Source organism: Phyllobates terribilis, unplaced genomic scaffold, assembly GCF_046119375.1.
Source record: "Phyllobates terribilis strain yellow unplaced genomic scaffold, ASM4611937v1 Scaffold_7__3_contigs__length_470593459, whole genome shotgun sequence".
Taxonomy (NCBI): domain Eukaryota; kingdom Metazoa; phylum Chordata; class Amphibia; order Anura; family Dendrobatidae; genus Phyllobates; species Phyllobates terribilis.
The window spans coordinates 239,026,796-239,041,951 of NW_027362767.1; the positions used below are offsets into that span (position 1 = coordinate 239,026,796).

General features: G+C 45.5%; 1 protein-coding gene across 2 annotated transcripts in view; it reads left to right on the plus strand.

Annotated features, from left to right (window-relative positions):
* The window catches only part of LOC141154282 (extracellular matrix protein 2-like), a 108,825-nt gene that overhangs the window by 70,595 nt on the left and 23,074 nt on the right, over positions 1-15,156 (plus strand). For both annotated transcript variants that reach the window (XM_073639928.1, XM_073639929.1), the window contains exons 8-9: positions 12,005-12,144; positions 13,573-13,899. In XM_073639928.1, coding sequence (XP_073496029.1) covers positions 12,005-12,144; positions 13,573-13,899 — 467 coding nt within the window. The remainder of the gene's footprint in view (positions 1-12,004; positions 12,145-13,572; positions 13,900-15,156) is intronic.

Consider the following 15,156-nt stretch of genomic DNA (forward strand, 5'->3'; position numbering starts at 1 on the left):
ACAGGGTCCACAATCCTGGCACCACCTTTCTATGGAGCTCCGCATTCCAACCCAATAAAACCGACTCTTCAGGAGGGTTTCCAGCTTCTTCCAGCCAAAGTGCCCTGCTTGATCGTGGTAGGCCTCCAACACCATCTGGATGTCTGTCCTGGGCACTACGATCTGCCATACAATCTCATGGGTCCTGGGGTTAACATACCTTCGGCACAGCTTCTCTCTATAGATGAACAGCCGGCTTCTCTCATTCCACAGTTGCTTGGCTTGTGGAGAAGCGTCCTTCTCCAGGGAGGAACCCTCCTGGGTTATCAGTTCTTTGATACGGCTGACAACCAGGTCGCAGTCCTGGGTCTCCTTCCAACTGTGATGAGCTGCTCGTGGACCATCCCATTTCTGTGGAAGGCAGGTAGCTCAATCTCTTCCAGGTCATCCACTTCTTCTTCAGTGTCCGACTGGTGAGGCATCCTGGATATGGCATCGGCGTTGGCGTTCTTGTGGCCTGCCCGGTACTTGATGGTGAACTGATAGTTTGACAGTCGGGCCATCCAACGCTGTTCCATGGCTCCTAACTTGGCTGTCTCTAGATGTGTCAAGGTGTTGTTGTCAGTATAGGCCGTGAACTTAGTGGAGGCCAGGTAGTGCTTGAATCGTTCAGTGATGGCCCAGACCAAGGCCAGGAGCTCCAACTTGAAGGAGCTATAGTTTTCTGGATTACTCTCGGTAAGACGGAGCTTCCTGCTGGCATAGGCAATCACCTTCTCTTTGCCATACTGCTTCTGGCTTAACACAGCTCCTAGTCCCTCGTTGCTGGCATCAGTGTACAGCAGGAAAGGTTGGCTGTAGTCAGTGTAGGCCAGGATTTCTTCCCCAGTCAGGATCACTTTCATCACTGCAAAGGACTCAGCCTCCTCCTTACCCACTGGAAGGGGGGGGTTTTGCCTCTGTTGGACTGTCCTACCAGGAGATCTTGCAAAGGCGCTGCCTTCTTGGTGTAGTCCTTTACAAACCTCCGGTAATACCCGACCAGTCCCAGGAACTGACGTACCGCCTTGAGATTCTTCGGTTCCGGCAATTTCTGGATGGCAGTGACCTTCTCCAGGTCTGGTGCTACTCCTTCTGGACTGACGATGTGCCCCAGGTACTGAACTTTCTGTTTGAGCAGGTGGCACTTGGAAGGTTTCAATTTCATCCAATACCGGGACAATGCTTCAAATACCTCCGCCAGGTGCTGCAAATGGTCCTCATACGTCTTGGAGTACACTATCACATCATCCAGGTATAGCAGCACGGTCTCGAAGTTATGGTGTCCCAAACAGCACTCCATCCATCTCTGGAACGTTCCGGGGGCGTTGCATAGTCCGAACGACATACTATTGAACTCACAGAGGCCCATCGGGGTAGTGAAGGCCGCCTTCTCCCGGTCCTCCTCAGCAACTGCTACTTGCCAGTACCCACTAGTGAGGTCAAGGGTAGAGAAGTAATTTGCAGACTTTAGTGCAGCCAGGGATTCCTCTATACGGGGCAAAGGGTATGCATCTTTATGTGTTATGCGGTTTACCTGTCTGTAATCTACACACATCCTCATGCTTCCATCCTTTTTCCTGACCAGGACCAGGGGAGCTGCTCAGGGGCTACAGCTATCTCTTATTACCCCTGCTTTCTTCATGTCATGCAACATTTCCTTCGCTTTCTGGTAGTGTGTCCTCTATAACCCCGCCCCCATCACTGATTGGCATCTTTCTGCCTATGCACAGTGTACACAGAGAGCTGCCAATCAGTGGTGGGGCGGTGTTATACAGAGCAGCAGGACTAGGAGGCACGAGACACCTAGTCCTGTAGTGATAATCTCCTGCTAATAAATCACTGATTTCATTGAAACAGCAACACACGGCCCAAACAATGACACATTGATGAAATCAGGGTCTTGGCCCCTATATCTCCGATTACATAGCAAAACCTGCGGACAGTCTCCCTTTAATCAAAACCCATATTCAATCAGAAGAAAATTCTCAAAATTTGGTGACACATAGTTACTACCCAATTACATTTTCTCAGTCCACCAAGTGGAGATTCATGCACTATTTCTTACCTCTTTGGAAGAAATAGTTTGAAAGGAACATCAACTTTAAGAATATTTTTCTACGTAAAATGCCCCGGTTCCTCCTCCATCTAAGACATAATGGGAGAAGAATCAAACAATTATAAGTAAAGCATATAACAAAGATGCTGCTGCCATTAAATAGTTAAACCTCAAAAATGCAAAAACTTGATATGCAATAAACCTGCGAAAGAGCATTGAAAAGTGGTCTTCTAGCGGGGTGGTCCTCCCTATGACTGGTGATTAAAGTATACGGAGATTACATTTGGTCAAGAAAGAGTTGGAGCTGCTCAGGGGCTACAGCTATCTCTTATTACCCCTGCTTTCTTCATGTCATGCAACATTTCCTTCGCTTTCTGGTAGTGTGCTGGTGGTATGGGCCTGTAACGTTCTTTGATGGGTGGATGGTCACCTGTGGCTATATGGTGTTGTACCCCTTTAATCCTCCCAAAATCAAGTGGGTGTTTGCTGAATACCTGTTCGTATTCCTGGACCACCCTGTGTACACCTTGTTTTTGATGGACAGGAGTGGCGTCAGTCCCAACATGGAGCTGTTGACACCAATCCTCCAGCTGAGCTTTGGAGTCATTGTCCTCCACTGTGTCTGGTGGGGTCAAGGATTCCACTGTGTGTATGGCATCATTATTCACAGTACACAACCTGGCAACAGTGGCGTATCTTGGTAATTTAACTTCCTCCTCCCCACAATTTAGGAGACGTATGGGTACCCTCCCATTGCGTACATCAACTACCCCTCTAGCAGTTAAGAGTGTAGGTCTGAGCTCTGAGCTAATGGGCTCCACTACTGCCTGGTAGTTCTGTCCCTTGAGACCTATTGCTGCCCTACACCAAATCAGCATCTCACTCATTGGGGGGATCACAATGGGTATCAGGTCTGTCACCCGTATATTACCAATCTCACCACCTGTTAGTTTTACCTGTTGCTGGTACAGGAGGGCTTGGATCTCTTTCTGGAGCACCTTCCTCTGCCCTGGTTTGGCGGTGTCAGCAATCTGTTGGAGCAAAAACAACACTTCTCCCAAACAGTTACTGACAATATTTGTACCAAGTATCATGTACAAGTCTGTATCACCAGGGTTAGATTCCACTACAATCAGTCCCTGGTCCTTTCGTTCTGCTCTCCCCACCTTCACTGTCACGTCCTTAACCCCTACTAGGTTAAGAGGAAGGCCGTTGGAGGCATACACAGAAAGGTTCGGGGCTGGCGGGCGGAGTTCATCTACGGACCAGCTCCTTTTGTAGAGGACATCAGGTATGATGGTTACCTGTGAGCCGGTGTCCAGTAACGCAGGTGTGGCTATGCCGTCCAGCACGATGGACAGGAAAGGCCTTCCTCCCACGAACCGATGGTACCAGCTTGATGGGTCTGGTTGGTTTACTCCTGGGTGTCGGCCCTTGGCCCCAGGGTTTGCTCGTTTAAAGGACAGTTCCGCGCTGTGTGGCCTGCCTTGTGGCAGCGGTAACAGATAAAGTCTCCTGGAGGGCGACGTTGGTCGTTGGTCCTCTCATGGGGTGGCGTTGTCCTCCTTCGGGGCTGTGTTGTCCTCCTCCGGGGTGGCGTTGTCCTCCTTCTTCTCCTCATCCAGGGGACATCCTTCCTTCCGGCTCAGGCTCCGTCTGTAGCTGCAGGGTGCTCAGGACAGTGGCCAGGGTTTTACTTATCTGGCGCACTTCAGAGCGCAGGCTGTCCAGCTCGCTAGGGGGCACTGTTTGCGTTTTTGTTTCAGCCGTTAATTAAGGAGCAGTGGGTGCTGCGGGCACTGGGGTGGCCCCACCCTGGTAACGCTGGATAGCAGTCCCTGATGTTTCCAGGGGCTGCAGACCCTTAATAGCCGTGTCCTTGAGGGTGTCAAAGGTGGCATCTGGATGATCTAAAGCCCACCACCGTACAGTTCTGCTCTCCTCCTGGGACCTCAACCCCTGGATGAACTGTTCTGTCAGCATTTTATTCTCATCCTGTATGCTGGTGGGACTAACCTGTTTTTGGGCCCGCAGGGCTTCCTGCAAGCGTCAGGTGTAGTCCCGGATACTGTCCTCAGATTTCTGGACACAGTGGTAGAACCTCATCCGGAAATCTGTCTCGGTGCGGATTTCAAACACAGTTTGCAGTCTCTTAAAGATAGTGGATACTGATTCCTGGTCTGCGGCTGGCCAGGTTTCAACTTCCCGCTCTGCGGTACCAGTCAATTGTCCCAGCACAACAGCGGCTCTCTGCTTACCAGCCATAGAATACATGTTCAGTACACCGCATATTTTCCTTTTGAATCCAGACAGGGTGTCGGGTTTGCCATCATACTGGGGAAGCCATTTCGCTCCAGGGATATATGGCAGGGCCATGGGTATCAACGGGGTCACGACCCCTGCTGGTGGGGCGGCCGCTCTGGCCTGTGCAGCGCCGGGCGCAAGTTGGGCATCGGGAGCGTCAACCGGTGCTCCGGCGGCTTGCTGGTCGTCGGCCATGGTTGCGCCCCCCTAGTAAACCGTAGCCTACCTTCTTCACTTCTTATCAGGTAGGCCGCAGCTCCGCGGGCGACGGTCTTCTTCCAGGACCTTGCGTCGCTCGCGTCTGACGTCAGAGCGTCCTCTGGACTCCTTCCAGGACCTGACGCTTCCTGGTTCGACGTCAGGGGCGGGGCGTGTCCTGGGCTTCGAGCGCTTCCAGCGGTTACGCCTCTCCGATTCCCGCGGTTACTCCCCTCTTCTTCCCGCGCGGCGACTGGAAAATGGCGGACAATGGCGGGAAACAGTGGCAATTGGCGGGAAACTTCACCACAGTGAGTATTACAGTCTCTTAAGACGCACAGTACCCGGTGGCAACGGGCACGGGATCCTGTTCGTGACGCCAGAAGATGACGCGCCCCCAGGGCAGTGGGGTACTCGGCAGCCGGGCCTCTGGTTGCTGGGGGATATCACGCTGACTGACCCAGTCCGTGGCCCAGGGCGGTCACCCAAAAAGGGGAATTATTTATAGGGAATTTGTAAAGTTCGTGACGCCACCTGAGGAATGCGGCTAAAGGGAGTCGCCGCTGCGGAGCAGTCCTCTGAGACAGATAGTAGGGCAGCTTGTGATGGAACGGCTCCCCACAGGTGGAGCGGGTCTCAGGGCAGCGTGGAGTAACGGATGGTGGTACAGGGGAGAGACGGCCAGGGCGGTTCAGGGGAAATGACAGACACTCACACGGGGGTTCGCTTCGATACCTTTACTGGTCTTGATGCAGGTATGGTCCAGGGTACTCGGTACGCAGGGTGTATTTCTGGACTCTCCCCAGTGAGCGGGTATAGGGCCTCCTGATCCGTTGCTTCCACTTGCTAAGCTTCTGACCTGCCTGGAGCTAGGCCTGGCTTAATTACTGTCTCTCTCTCTTGCACCTGCAGACCTGTTGGTAGGGCCTTCTCTTGGAGATCACTCTCCCTGGACGCTTGGGCCTCCGTGACTCCTAGCCCTGGTACAGTAGTCAGCGTTGGTCGGCCTGGGACTTGTAGTCCTCCAGGTATCCGGTGGTCCCTACTGGGTATGAAGGGTCCCTGTAGGCGCGGACCCGGTGTCTGGTATATATTTCAGGGTGAGCCTGGTACGCTCCTCTGCCCCCTCAACTCCTCTCTCTTTTCCTCCTTGCTGTCCGCCACACTCAGGGCCCTCACTAGGCTTCAGTGCGCGCTGTAGGCCTGAACTTGCCTCACACAGCAGCCTGCGTGCTGCTTTCTCTCTGAGCACACTCTAACCTCAGCTGCCTGGCTCCACCCTCCCCTATATATATCCCTAAAGGGCTCCCTCTGCTGGTCTGAGGTGGTAGGGTAGAGGTGTGTGAATGTAATGAGGGCCTCTTGTGGAGAAGTCCATCCATGCACCCTACTAGGTTCTGTGGCACCTCTGCGCAGCAGGGCGCCACACATGTACATAAAGTTCAGTGAAAAAAAATAAATCTCATTCTGGTTTAGGCACAAAAATCACTGAAACTTGACACCTGCATTTTGGTGTGTTTTTTCAGCATTTTTTTCAACATACATTACTTCCAATGGGTGAAAAAACGCTGAAAAAAACACTGAAAGAAGTGGCATGCTCTATTTTACAAAAAAAACATGCAAGGCACAAAATCCTGAACAAAAAAAACATGATGTGTGCATGAGATTTCTGGAATCTCATAGACTTTGCTGGTACTGCAAAACGCAGCTGAAAATTTGCATAAAAAAACCATAAAAAAACGCTGAAAAAAACATGATGTGTGAACATAGCCTCACTGTGATATTTGGGAGGCAGAATGAACAAATCAGCAGCAGGTGAAGAATATGTTTTATTTATTTTTTACTCTGTTTATCGTGCGGTATAAGTGATTAGACGACTTTATTCTTCGGGTCGGTGCGATTACAGCGATACCAGATTCATATCGGGTTTTTATGATTGACAGCTGTCACACACTAAAAAACATTTTTTTTTGCAAAGACTAGTTTTTGCATCGCCATATTTTGAGAGCTATAATTTTTCCATATTTCGGCCGACAAAGTCATGTGACGGCTTGTTTTTTATGGGACAAGTTGACGTTTTTATTGGTGCCATTTTCAGGTACGTGACATTTTTTGATCACTTTCTATTCCGATTTTTGGGAGGCAGAATAAACAAAAAACAACAATTCAGGAATTGTTTTTTGTTTGTTTTTTTATGCCGTTCCGCGTGTGGTAAAATTGATAAGGCAGATTTATTCTTCAGGTCAGTACGTTTACAGCGGTACCACATTTATATCTTTTTTTATGTTTTGGTGCTTTTACACAATAAAAACTATTTTCCAGAAAAAAAAATTGTTTTTGCATCGCTTTATTCTGAGAGCTGTAACTTTTTTATTTTTCGACTCATGGAGCTGTATGGTGGCTTGTTTTTTGCGAGACAAAATGACGTTTTCAGCGGTACCATTTTTATTTGCATTTGTCTTTTTGATCGCGTTTTATTCCACTTTTTGTGTGACGGTATGATGATAAAACACTTTTTTTTTTTACCGTATTCACTAAAGGGGTTAACTAGTGGGTCAGTTTTATACAGTACAGACCAAAAGTTTGGACACACCTTCTCATTTAAAGATTTTTCTGTATTTTCATGACTATGAAAATTGTACATTCACACTGAAGGCATTAAAACTATGAATTAACACATGTGGAATTATATACTGAACAAAAAAGTGTGAAACAACTGAAAATATGTCTTATATTCTAGGTTCTTCAAAGTAGCCACCTTTTGCTTTGATGACTGCTTTGCACACTCTTGGCATTCTCTTGTTGTGCTTCAAGAGGTAGTCACTGGAAATGGTTTTCACTTCACAGGTGTGCCCTGTCAGGTTTAATAAGTGGGATTTCTTGCCTTATAAATGGGGTTGGGACCATCAGTTGTGTTGTGCAGAAGTCAGGTGGATACACAGCTGACAGTCCTATTGAATAGACTGTTAGAATTTGTGTTATGGCAAGAAAAAAGCAGCTAAGTAAAGAAAAACGAGTGGCCATCATTACTTTAAGAAATTAAGGTCAGTCAGTCTGAAAAATTGGGCAAACTTTGAAAGTGTCCCCAAGTGCAGTTGCAAAAACCATCAAGCGCTAGAAAGAAACTGGCTCACATGAGGACCGCCCCAGGAAAGGAAGACCAAGAGTCACCTCTGCTTCCGAGGATAAGTTTATTCGAGTCACCAGCCCCAGAAGTCGCAGGTTAACAGCAGCTCAGATTAGAGACCAGGTCAATGCCACACAGAGTTCTAGCAGCAGACACATCTCTTCAACAACTGTTAAGAGGAGACTTTGTGCAGCAGGCCTTCATGGTAAAATAGCTGCTAGGAAACCACTGCTAAGGATAGGCAACAAGCAGAAGAGACTTGTTTGGGCTAAAGAACACAAGGAATGGACATTAGACCAGTGGAAATCTGTGCTTTGGTCTGATGAGTCCAAATTTGAGATCTTTGGTTCCAACCACCGTGTCTTTGTGCGACGCAGAAAAGGTGAACGGATGGACTCTACATGCCTGGTTCCCACCGTGAAGCATGGAGGAGGAGGTGTGATGGTGTGGGGGTGCTTTGCTGGTGACACTTTTGGGGATTTATTCAAAATTGAAGGCATACTGAACCAGCATGGCTACCACAGCATCTTGCAGCGGCATGCTATTCCATCCGGTTTGCATTTAGTTGGACCATTATTTATTTTTCAACAGGACAATGACCCCAAACACACCATCAGGCTGTGTAAGGGCTATTTGACCAAGATGTAGAGTGATGGGGTGCTACGCCAGATGACCTGGCCTCCACAGTCACCAGACCTGAACCTAATCGAGATGGTTTGGGGTGAGCTGGACCGCAGAGTGAAGGCAAAAGGGCCAACAAGTGCTAAGCATCTCTGGGAACTCCTTCAAGATTGTTGGAAGACCATTTCCGGTGACTACCTCTTGAAGCTCATCAAGAGAATGCCAAGAGTGTGCAAAGCAGTCATCCAAGCAAAAGGTGGCTACTTTGAAGAACCTAGAATATAAGACATATTTTCAGTTGTTTCACACTTTTTTGTTAAGTATATAATTCCACATGTGTTAATTCATAGTTTTGATGCCTTCAGTGTGAATGTACAATTTTCATAGTCATGAAAATACAGAGAAATCTTTAAATGAGAAGGTGTGTCCAAACTTTTGGTCTGTACTGTATATATATATATTTTTTTATTATTATTATTTTTTTATTTTTATTTAAAAAAATATATTTTTCTAACTCTTTTTTTACTTTATTCTCTCTTTTTTACTTAGTCCCACTATGGGACTTTCACTTTCTGCAGTCTGATCTCAGTTATAAGGTATAGCAGTGCAGGATCACTGCTATACCTTATGACCTGTCAGTGCTGCAGACACAAGTTAGTTTGATCATGCACTGCGCATGATCAAACTAACTTGTTGGTGCCTGGTGACCCAGATGACATCGGCATGGCACCATGGCAATGTTTGGGGTCCGAGATGACATCGCAGGGTCTTTGATCACAGGGTCTCGCTAAATGCTATGGATCGCAGCATTTAGGGGGTTGAAGTGCCGGGAGCGGTCCAGGCACCGCTCCTGGCAATTAGTGGCCTCTGTGAGGGCGCGATTGCCTGGGCATAATAATACGTACCTGGTCCATAAGGCCCGTACCCCTCAACGTATTTAAAATTGCTTTCAGGTAGTTCATTAACCCTTCTGGTTCTTTTCAAAAAGTAATGGAAAGTGGCACGACAAGAATAAAAAAGTTTATTTTTACCACCTAAATTCTGATAACTTCTGAACAGGCCGCTATAGCCGGCAGACTCTAAGGCCATTATTTGGCTGTTACCTGCCAAACATCAGGACCACACAATCAAACTCTCAGGGTGCCGATGAGGTTAAAGAGGGAGCCCCCACAATCTGTTAACTATTTAGATTCTGTACTCACTATTGACAGCAGAATCTAAGGGGTTAAACGGCCATGGTCGGTGCCAACACTGATCGTGGCTGATGCAGCAAGTTGTCAGCTATAGTGTACAGCTGCTGGCTGCTGGATTGTCACCTGTCGGGGAACGCTAGTCTCTTATATCGCAGGTCAGTAAAAAGACGTCTATTGGTCACTAAGGGGTTAAGGGGAAGTAGTATATTGAGGAAGGAGGTAAGTGTCTTCTGCCATCTTTATATAGGGATCTCCACACATGGCTCCTGTAGATGCACAACCCTACCATCTCTACAGTCCCGTACTCTTTATAGAGTGACTTTTTTTTCCGGCCAAATCCGAGCCTTCAGTCTTGGCCAAAGGAATCAACACATGATTCTGGTTAGTAATTATCTCCTTTGCCAACTGGCGCATCTTACGTGTGGACGTACAGTACATGAGTGTGCATAAATGCAAACAGTCATGCCGGAGTCTACAAACCACAAGAATTGTATTTCACATCCAAAAAATCAGAGCAAAGGGTTATTTTTTTCACGGAGGAAAGCGTCTCCTGTTGTCTTTGGACGGTATCAGAACAGGCATCCTATCCGAGTCTAAATAGCAGAGTCTACGTATCCCATGATGTCTCACCAAAAAGCCAACGCTGCATTTAGGATTTTTTTTTAGCTTTCTAACAAAACTGTGCTGTATACTGTTCTAACATACGTGGTAAAATAGTGGGGGGATGTGTGGGTGAAGGGTTACATAGGACTCTTCCATATGGATGGGATACATACTGGACATATCACATACACGACATTTATCCGCAGGATAGGTGATCAATGTATGATTGCTGCGTGTCCTACCAATGTACCCAGAGCGGTAGTGAGTATGTGCGACCACCACCCCTATAGACAGTGAATTGAGTGATGGTCGCACATGCTCACAAATACTTCATTGATAAATGGGATTTTAGGACCCTCGTTCCCGTGATTGAGCGGGGTCGCACTTCTTAGACCACAAGCAATCATACATGTATCACAGTGCTGGGTAGTTCTCCCAGTGTTGCACAGAGTATTTTGTGACATTCGCATTGCACGCTTGTAGCAGCTGCACAGTATCAGAAACAAGGATCCATGAAGTTCCAAATAAATCCTGACTAAATTACTGGTGCAACCAGGCTCCTGGTGCATGGGCAGGGCAGACTGTGGTGGAATGTACACTTTTAGACATCTATAGTGGCACAGAAGAACAAGATATAAGTGCCACCTAACCTTACGTTTGGTGGAAACTTTTGCGGCAATCAAAACCCCACTCTTCGGTTCGCAGTGATTGTCTAAGTTGTTTGATAGGTTAGTTCATCAATATCCATTTGGTGGAGGTACCAGGTGTCGGATCAGCACCAATTTGGATAACCACTTTAAAGGGAGTTTCTTATTTTAATGGTCTCTAGAAATCTGTCTCAACAAAGTGTACAATCCAAGTATTAAGGAAAGATCAAGGTAACCCAAAAACGACACCAACATTGTAGTTAAAGATGTTGTTTTATTATACATTAGCAGAAGATTTCAGTCCTTAAAGGGAATCTGTCAGTAGGATCAACCCTCCTAAACCATCTATATGGGCATGTAGGTCATTGGAAGCTGAATAAAATGACACCTTGATATCTGCGATCTGATGTTTTATTCCAGAGAAAGCCACGTTTTTCTTAATATGTTAATGAGAGGTTAAAATATATGGGCCGGACACAGATTGTAACAGCTCATTTACATATTAATAAAACATAGATTTCTCTGGAATAAAACATCAGATCCCAAATATCAAGGTATCATTTTATTCAACTTTCCGTGACCTACATGCCCATATAGACAGCTTAGGACAGATGATCCTACTGACAGATTCCCTTTAAGGACTGAAAGCTTCTGCTAATGTATAATAAAACAACAACTTTAACTGCAATGTTGGTATCGTTTTGAGGTTACCCCGATCTTTCCTTAATACTTGGCTTATACACTTTGTTGAGACAGATTTCTAGAGACCATTAAAATAAGAAATGTAACCAACCAAGGCTAGGTACAAGTCTCTAGAAGTCCCACCGATTGTCTTCATTGTTCAAGGACCAACATTTGAATGAATTTTACCTCTATTATTATATATTTTCCTATAGAGTGAAGTTCATTCTCAGGTTATGTAGGTGGAGGAGGTCTGTTCCTGCATGTGAAATAATAAAGGCCGCATGTGTGAAATAAAGGCCGATGTAAGCCTCTGCCAACGAATCTGGAGACTCAGACGGTAGCACCTCCCTGCCGGTATCACTTCCATCCACGCAAGGCTGATCCTAAGTGGATTTGTGTATCTCATGTGTACTTTTTCTCTGTGTCTGACTTTAATCTAAAAGAGATGAAGCTATTAAATCCAAGCAGCGGCTCCCAGAAATCACGTTAATACGTGACAGATGTGCGTCCACTGATCAAGTATTCAGATTTACCGTTCTGTTTGCCGCAGGAGCTGCATCTAGACAATAACCGCATTGAAGTTGTATCGGAAGGAATCCTCAACAAAACCCTAAACCTGAGCGTTATCGTGCTGAGTAACAACCGGCTTCAGGAAGACCGCATTGCCCCTCGGGCTTGGATCCACCTCATGTGAGTATTGGGCTTTCTCCAGGGCTACTGAGTGGCACACAAATATTTTTTTTAGGAAACCCTAACCTCTTTTACCATACTGGACCCGGTATTATTGGTTACCCATAGTTGAGAGGACCATGAAGAATGATGGCTTACTTCCAGCCAAAAGTTTTATCAAAATTGGTTGAATAATTGTCACCTTTTTGGTCTCCCACACATCCTCTTATCATTTAAATCCCAACATGGACATGGGACTGGTGCAGCCAATCACTTTACCATAGCTGTGACTACTCTACAGCAAATGATTGGCAGCAGTGGTTACTTGTCCATGTCACAATGTCATCACTGCAGCAAGATACACAGAAACTGGGAAGAGTTAGCCTCGGGGTCCATAATTCATTGAAGCTGTTTTTTTCTTAATTCGTGGATGGACAGCCCCTTTATTAACTATTAGCCATATTGACACTGCTGTTGCATTCCATATTGTACCACCTATGGGGTAGAAAAGTAATTTTTAATTCAAAACATCGACATCCTCAAGTCATGATTTGAGGATTTCCTATTAAAAAATATATGCCCTATTAAGACTTATGGAAATTAAAGAGCGAGAGGTGGGGGGTCCCATGTCATATATTGGGAGAGACACAGCTAAAATTGGATCGATCAGTTCCTGAAAATCATGAGTCCTCTATAACCCCGCCCCCATCACTGATTGGCATCTTTCTGCCTATGCACAGTGTACACAGAGAGCTGCCAATCAGTGGTGGGGCGGTGTTATACAGAGCAGCAGGACTAGGAGGCACGAGACACCTAGTCCTGTAGTGATAATCTCCTGCTAATAAATCACTGATTTCATTGAAACAGCAACACACGGCCCAAACAATGACACATTGATGAAATCAGGGTCTTGGCCCCTATATCTCCGATTACATAGCAAAACCTGCGGACAGTCTCCCTTTAATCAAAACCCATATTCAATCAGAAGAAAATTCTCAAAATTTGGTGACACATAGTTACTACCCAATTACATTTTCTCAGTCCACCAAGTGGAGATTCATGCACTATTTCTTACCTCTTTGGAAGAAATAGTTTGAAAGGAACATCAACTTTAAGAATATTTTTCTACGTAAAATGCCCCGGTTCCTCCTCCATCTAAGACATAATGGGAGAAGAATCAAACAATTATAAGTAAAGCATATAACAAAGATGCTGCTGCCATTAAATAGTTAAACCTCAAAAATGCAAAAACTTGATATGCAATAAACCTGCGAAAGAGCATTGAAAAGTGGTCTTCTAGCGGGGTGGTCCTCCCTATGACTGGTGATTAAAGTATACGGAGATTACATTTGGTCAAGAAAGAGTTGGAGCCAACAACTGGGTTCCGAAAGCCCTATTTGACTCCATACCCCTTACCATCAGGCTAAACTTCCGTTTTTGTCTCCCCAGGAACGTGGAATCTCTTGATTTGTCTCATAATCGATTGGTTCATGTTCCATCATTTTTGCCTCGAGGAGCAAAACAAGTCATCCTACATCACAACCAGATTGAGCTTATTCCCGGCTATGTATTTGCTCACATGAAACCTGGGCTGGAATTTCTTCATCTGTCGCACAATCATTTACGAGATGATGGCGTCCATGCCGTATCATTTTTTGGCCTCTACAAATCCCTTAATGAACTCTTGTTGGATAATAACTACTTTCAAAGCATCCCACGTGGCATCTTGAACCTGAAGTCCTTGCAGGTTCTCCGTCTCAGCTTCAATAAAATAAGGTGAGGTACATCTACGGTATATTGTTTTGTTTTTTTAGGCACAACATGACATCTTAAAGCGTGCCCTTTTTTCCACCAAGCCACTCTGTCTTATCGAGTGAGATGCAAAAACTGTGAAAAGCTAAATTTTGGCTCTTTTTTTCACTTAATAAATCTACCCCAATGTAGCCAAGGATCTCAATTTTGGAAGGAACTTGAATGGGAAAGCGTTTGAGAAGGTTGAGGAGCCGTGAGCATCATTCGAAGCTCTGTTTAATCCATTGCGCGGAAATGGAAAGGTGTAAAACTAGACCCACCGGTGAGATCAAGCCGGTATACCCTAAGGCACACTAAACCTAAATCCTATTTTTACTAGTCTCCAGTACAGCTGAGTGCAATTCATTCCCTGTCATCCATCATTGCAGGCTGTAGAGAGATTTCCCCGACTGTTCCTCAACGGGATTCCTGATGGGAAGTCCAGAAAAATGTCTGCTTGGTGACCACGACTTCATCTCACATATGTTTAGTACTGAGACTATACTTTCCCTACACACTTTATGTGTGTATAGGACACTAGCAATTCTTTTTATAGCTTTTTTGTTTTAAGGCCTTGTTCAAAGGAAGAGATGCTACAGCACGTCCAACTGTGACCTTTACTAGAGACATAGGCCAAGTGGGCGCAGTGAAGGATGATGATCTGCAGAAGGCAACGACCTCAAGTGCAATGCACTAAACACATGGTTTATGCAACTTTATGGACCATGATTGGAAAAATATCTTTAATGAGTCACCCTCGTTTTAATTTTTATTTCATAAATCAATATTAGACATGAAAATAAAAAAAACTTTGTGAATGATCATTCCAGAAGGGAACAGGAACAGATGTTTTTATGTTTTTGATAAGATATATTACACTCGTTTATGGGTAAAACTTGTAAGGTCTTTATTCAGTGAAGACAGATTTTTCCATTAGAGAGATAGGAGATGACAGTTGGTGCTTTTAATGTTCTATGGAGGAGGGAGACACATATATATATATATATATATATATTATATATATACAGGGTGGTCCAAAAGTAGGTGGACAGAAAGTGTAATAAGGTTATGAAGGGGGAGATTTATCAAACACTAAATTGCAGCCGCCTGTCTGGATCATCCTCCAATAAATCATGAATTAGACGTGGACGATCAGCTTTCCACCCAATAGATTTCAGGATTCGCATGATAGAAGCTCGTGAAATTCCCACTTCCAAAGAGGCTCTTCTGATGGACTTTTTT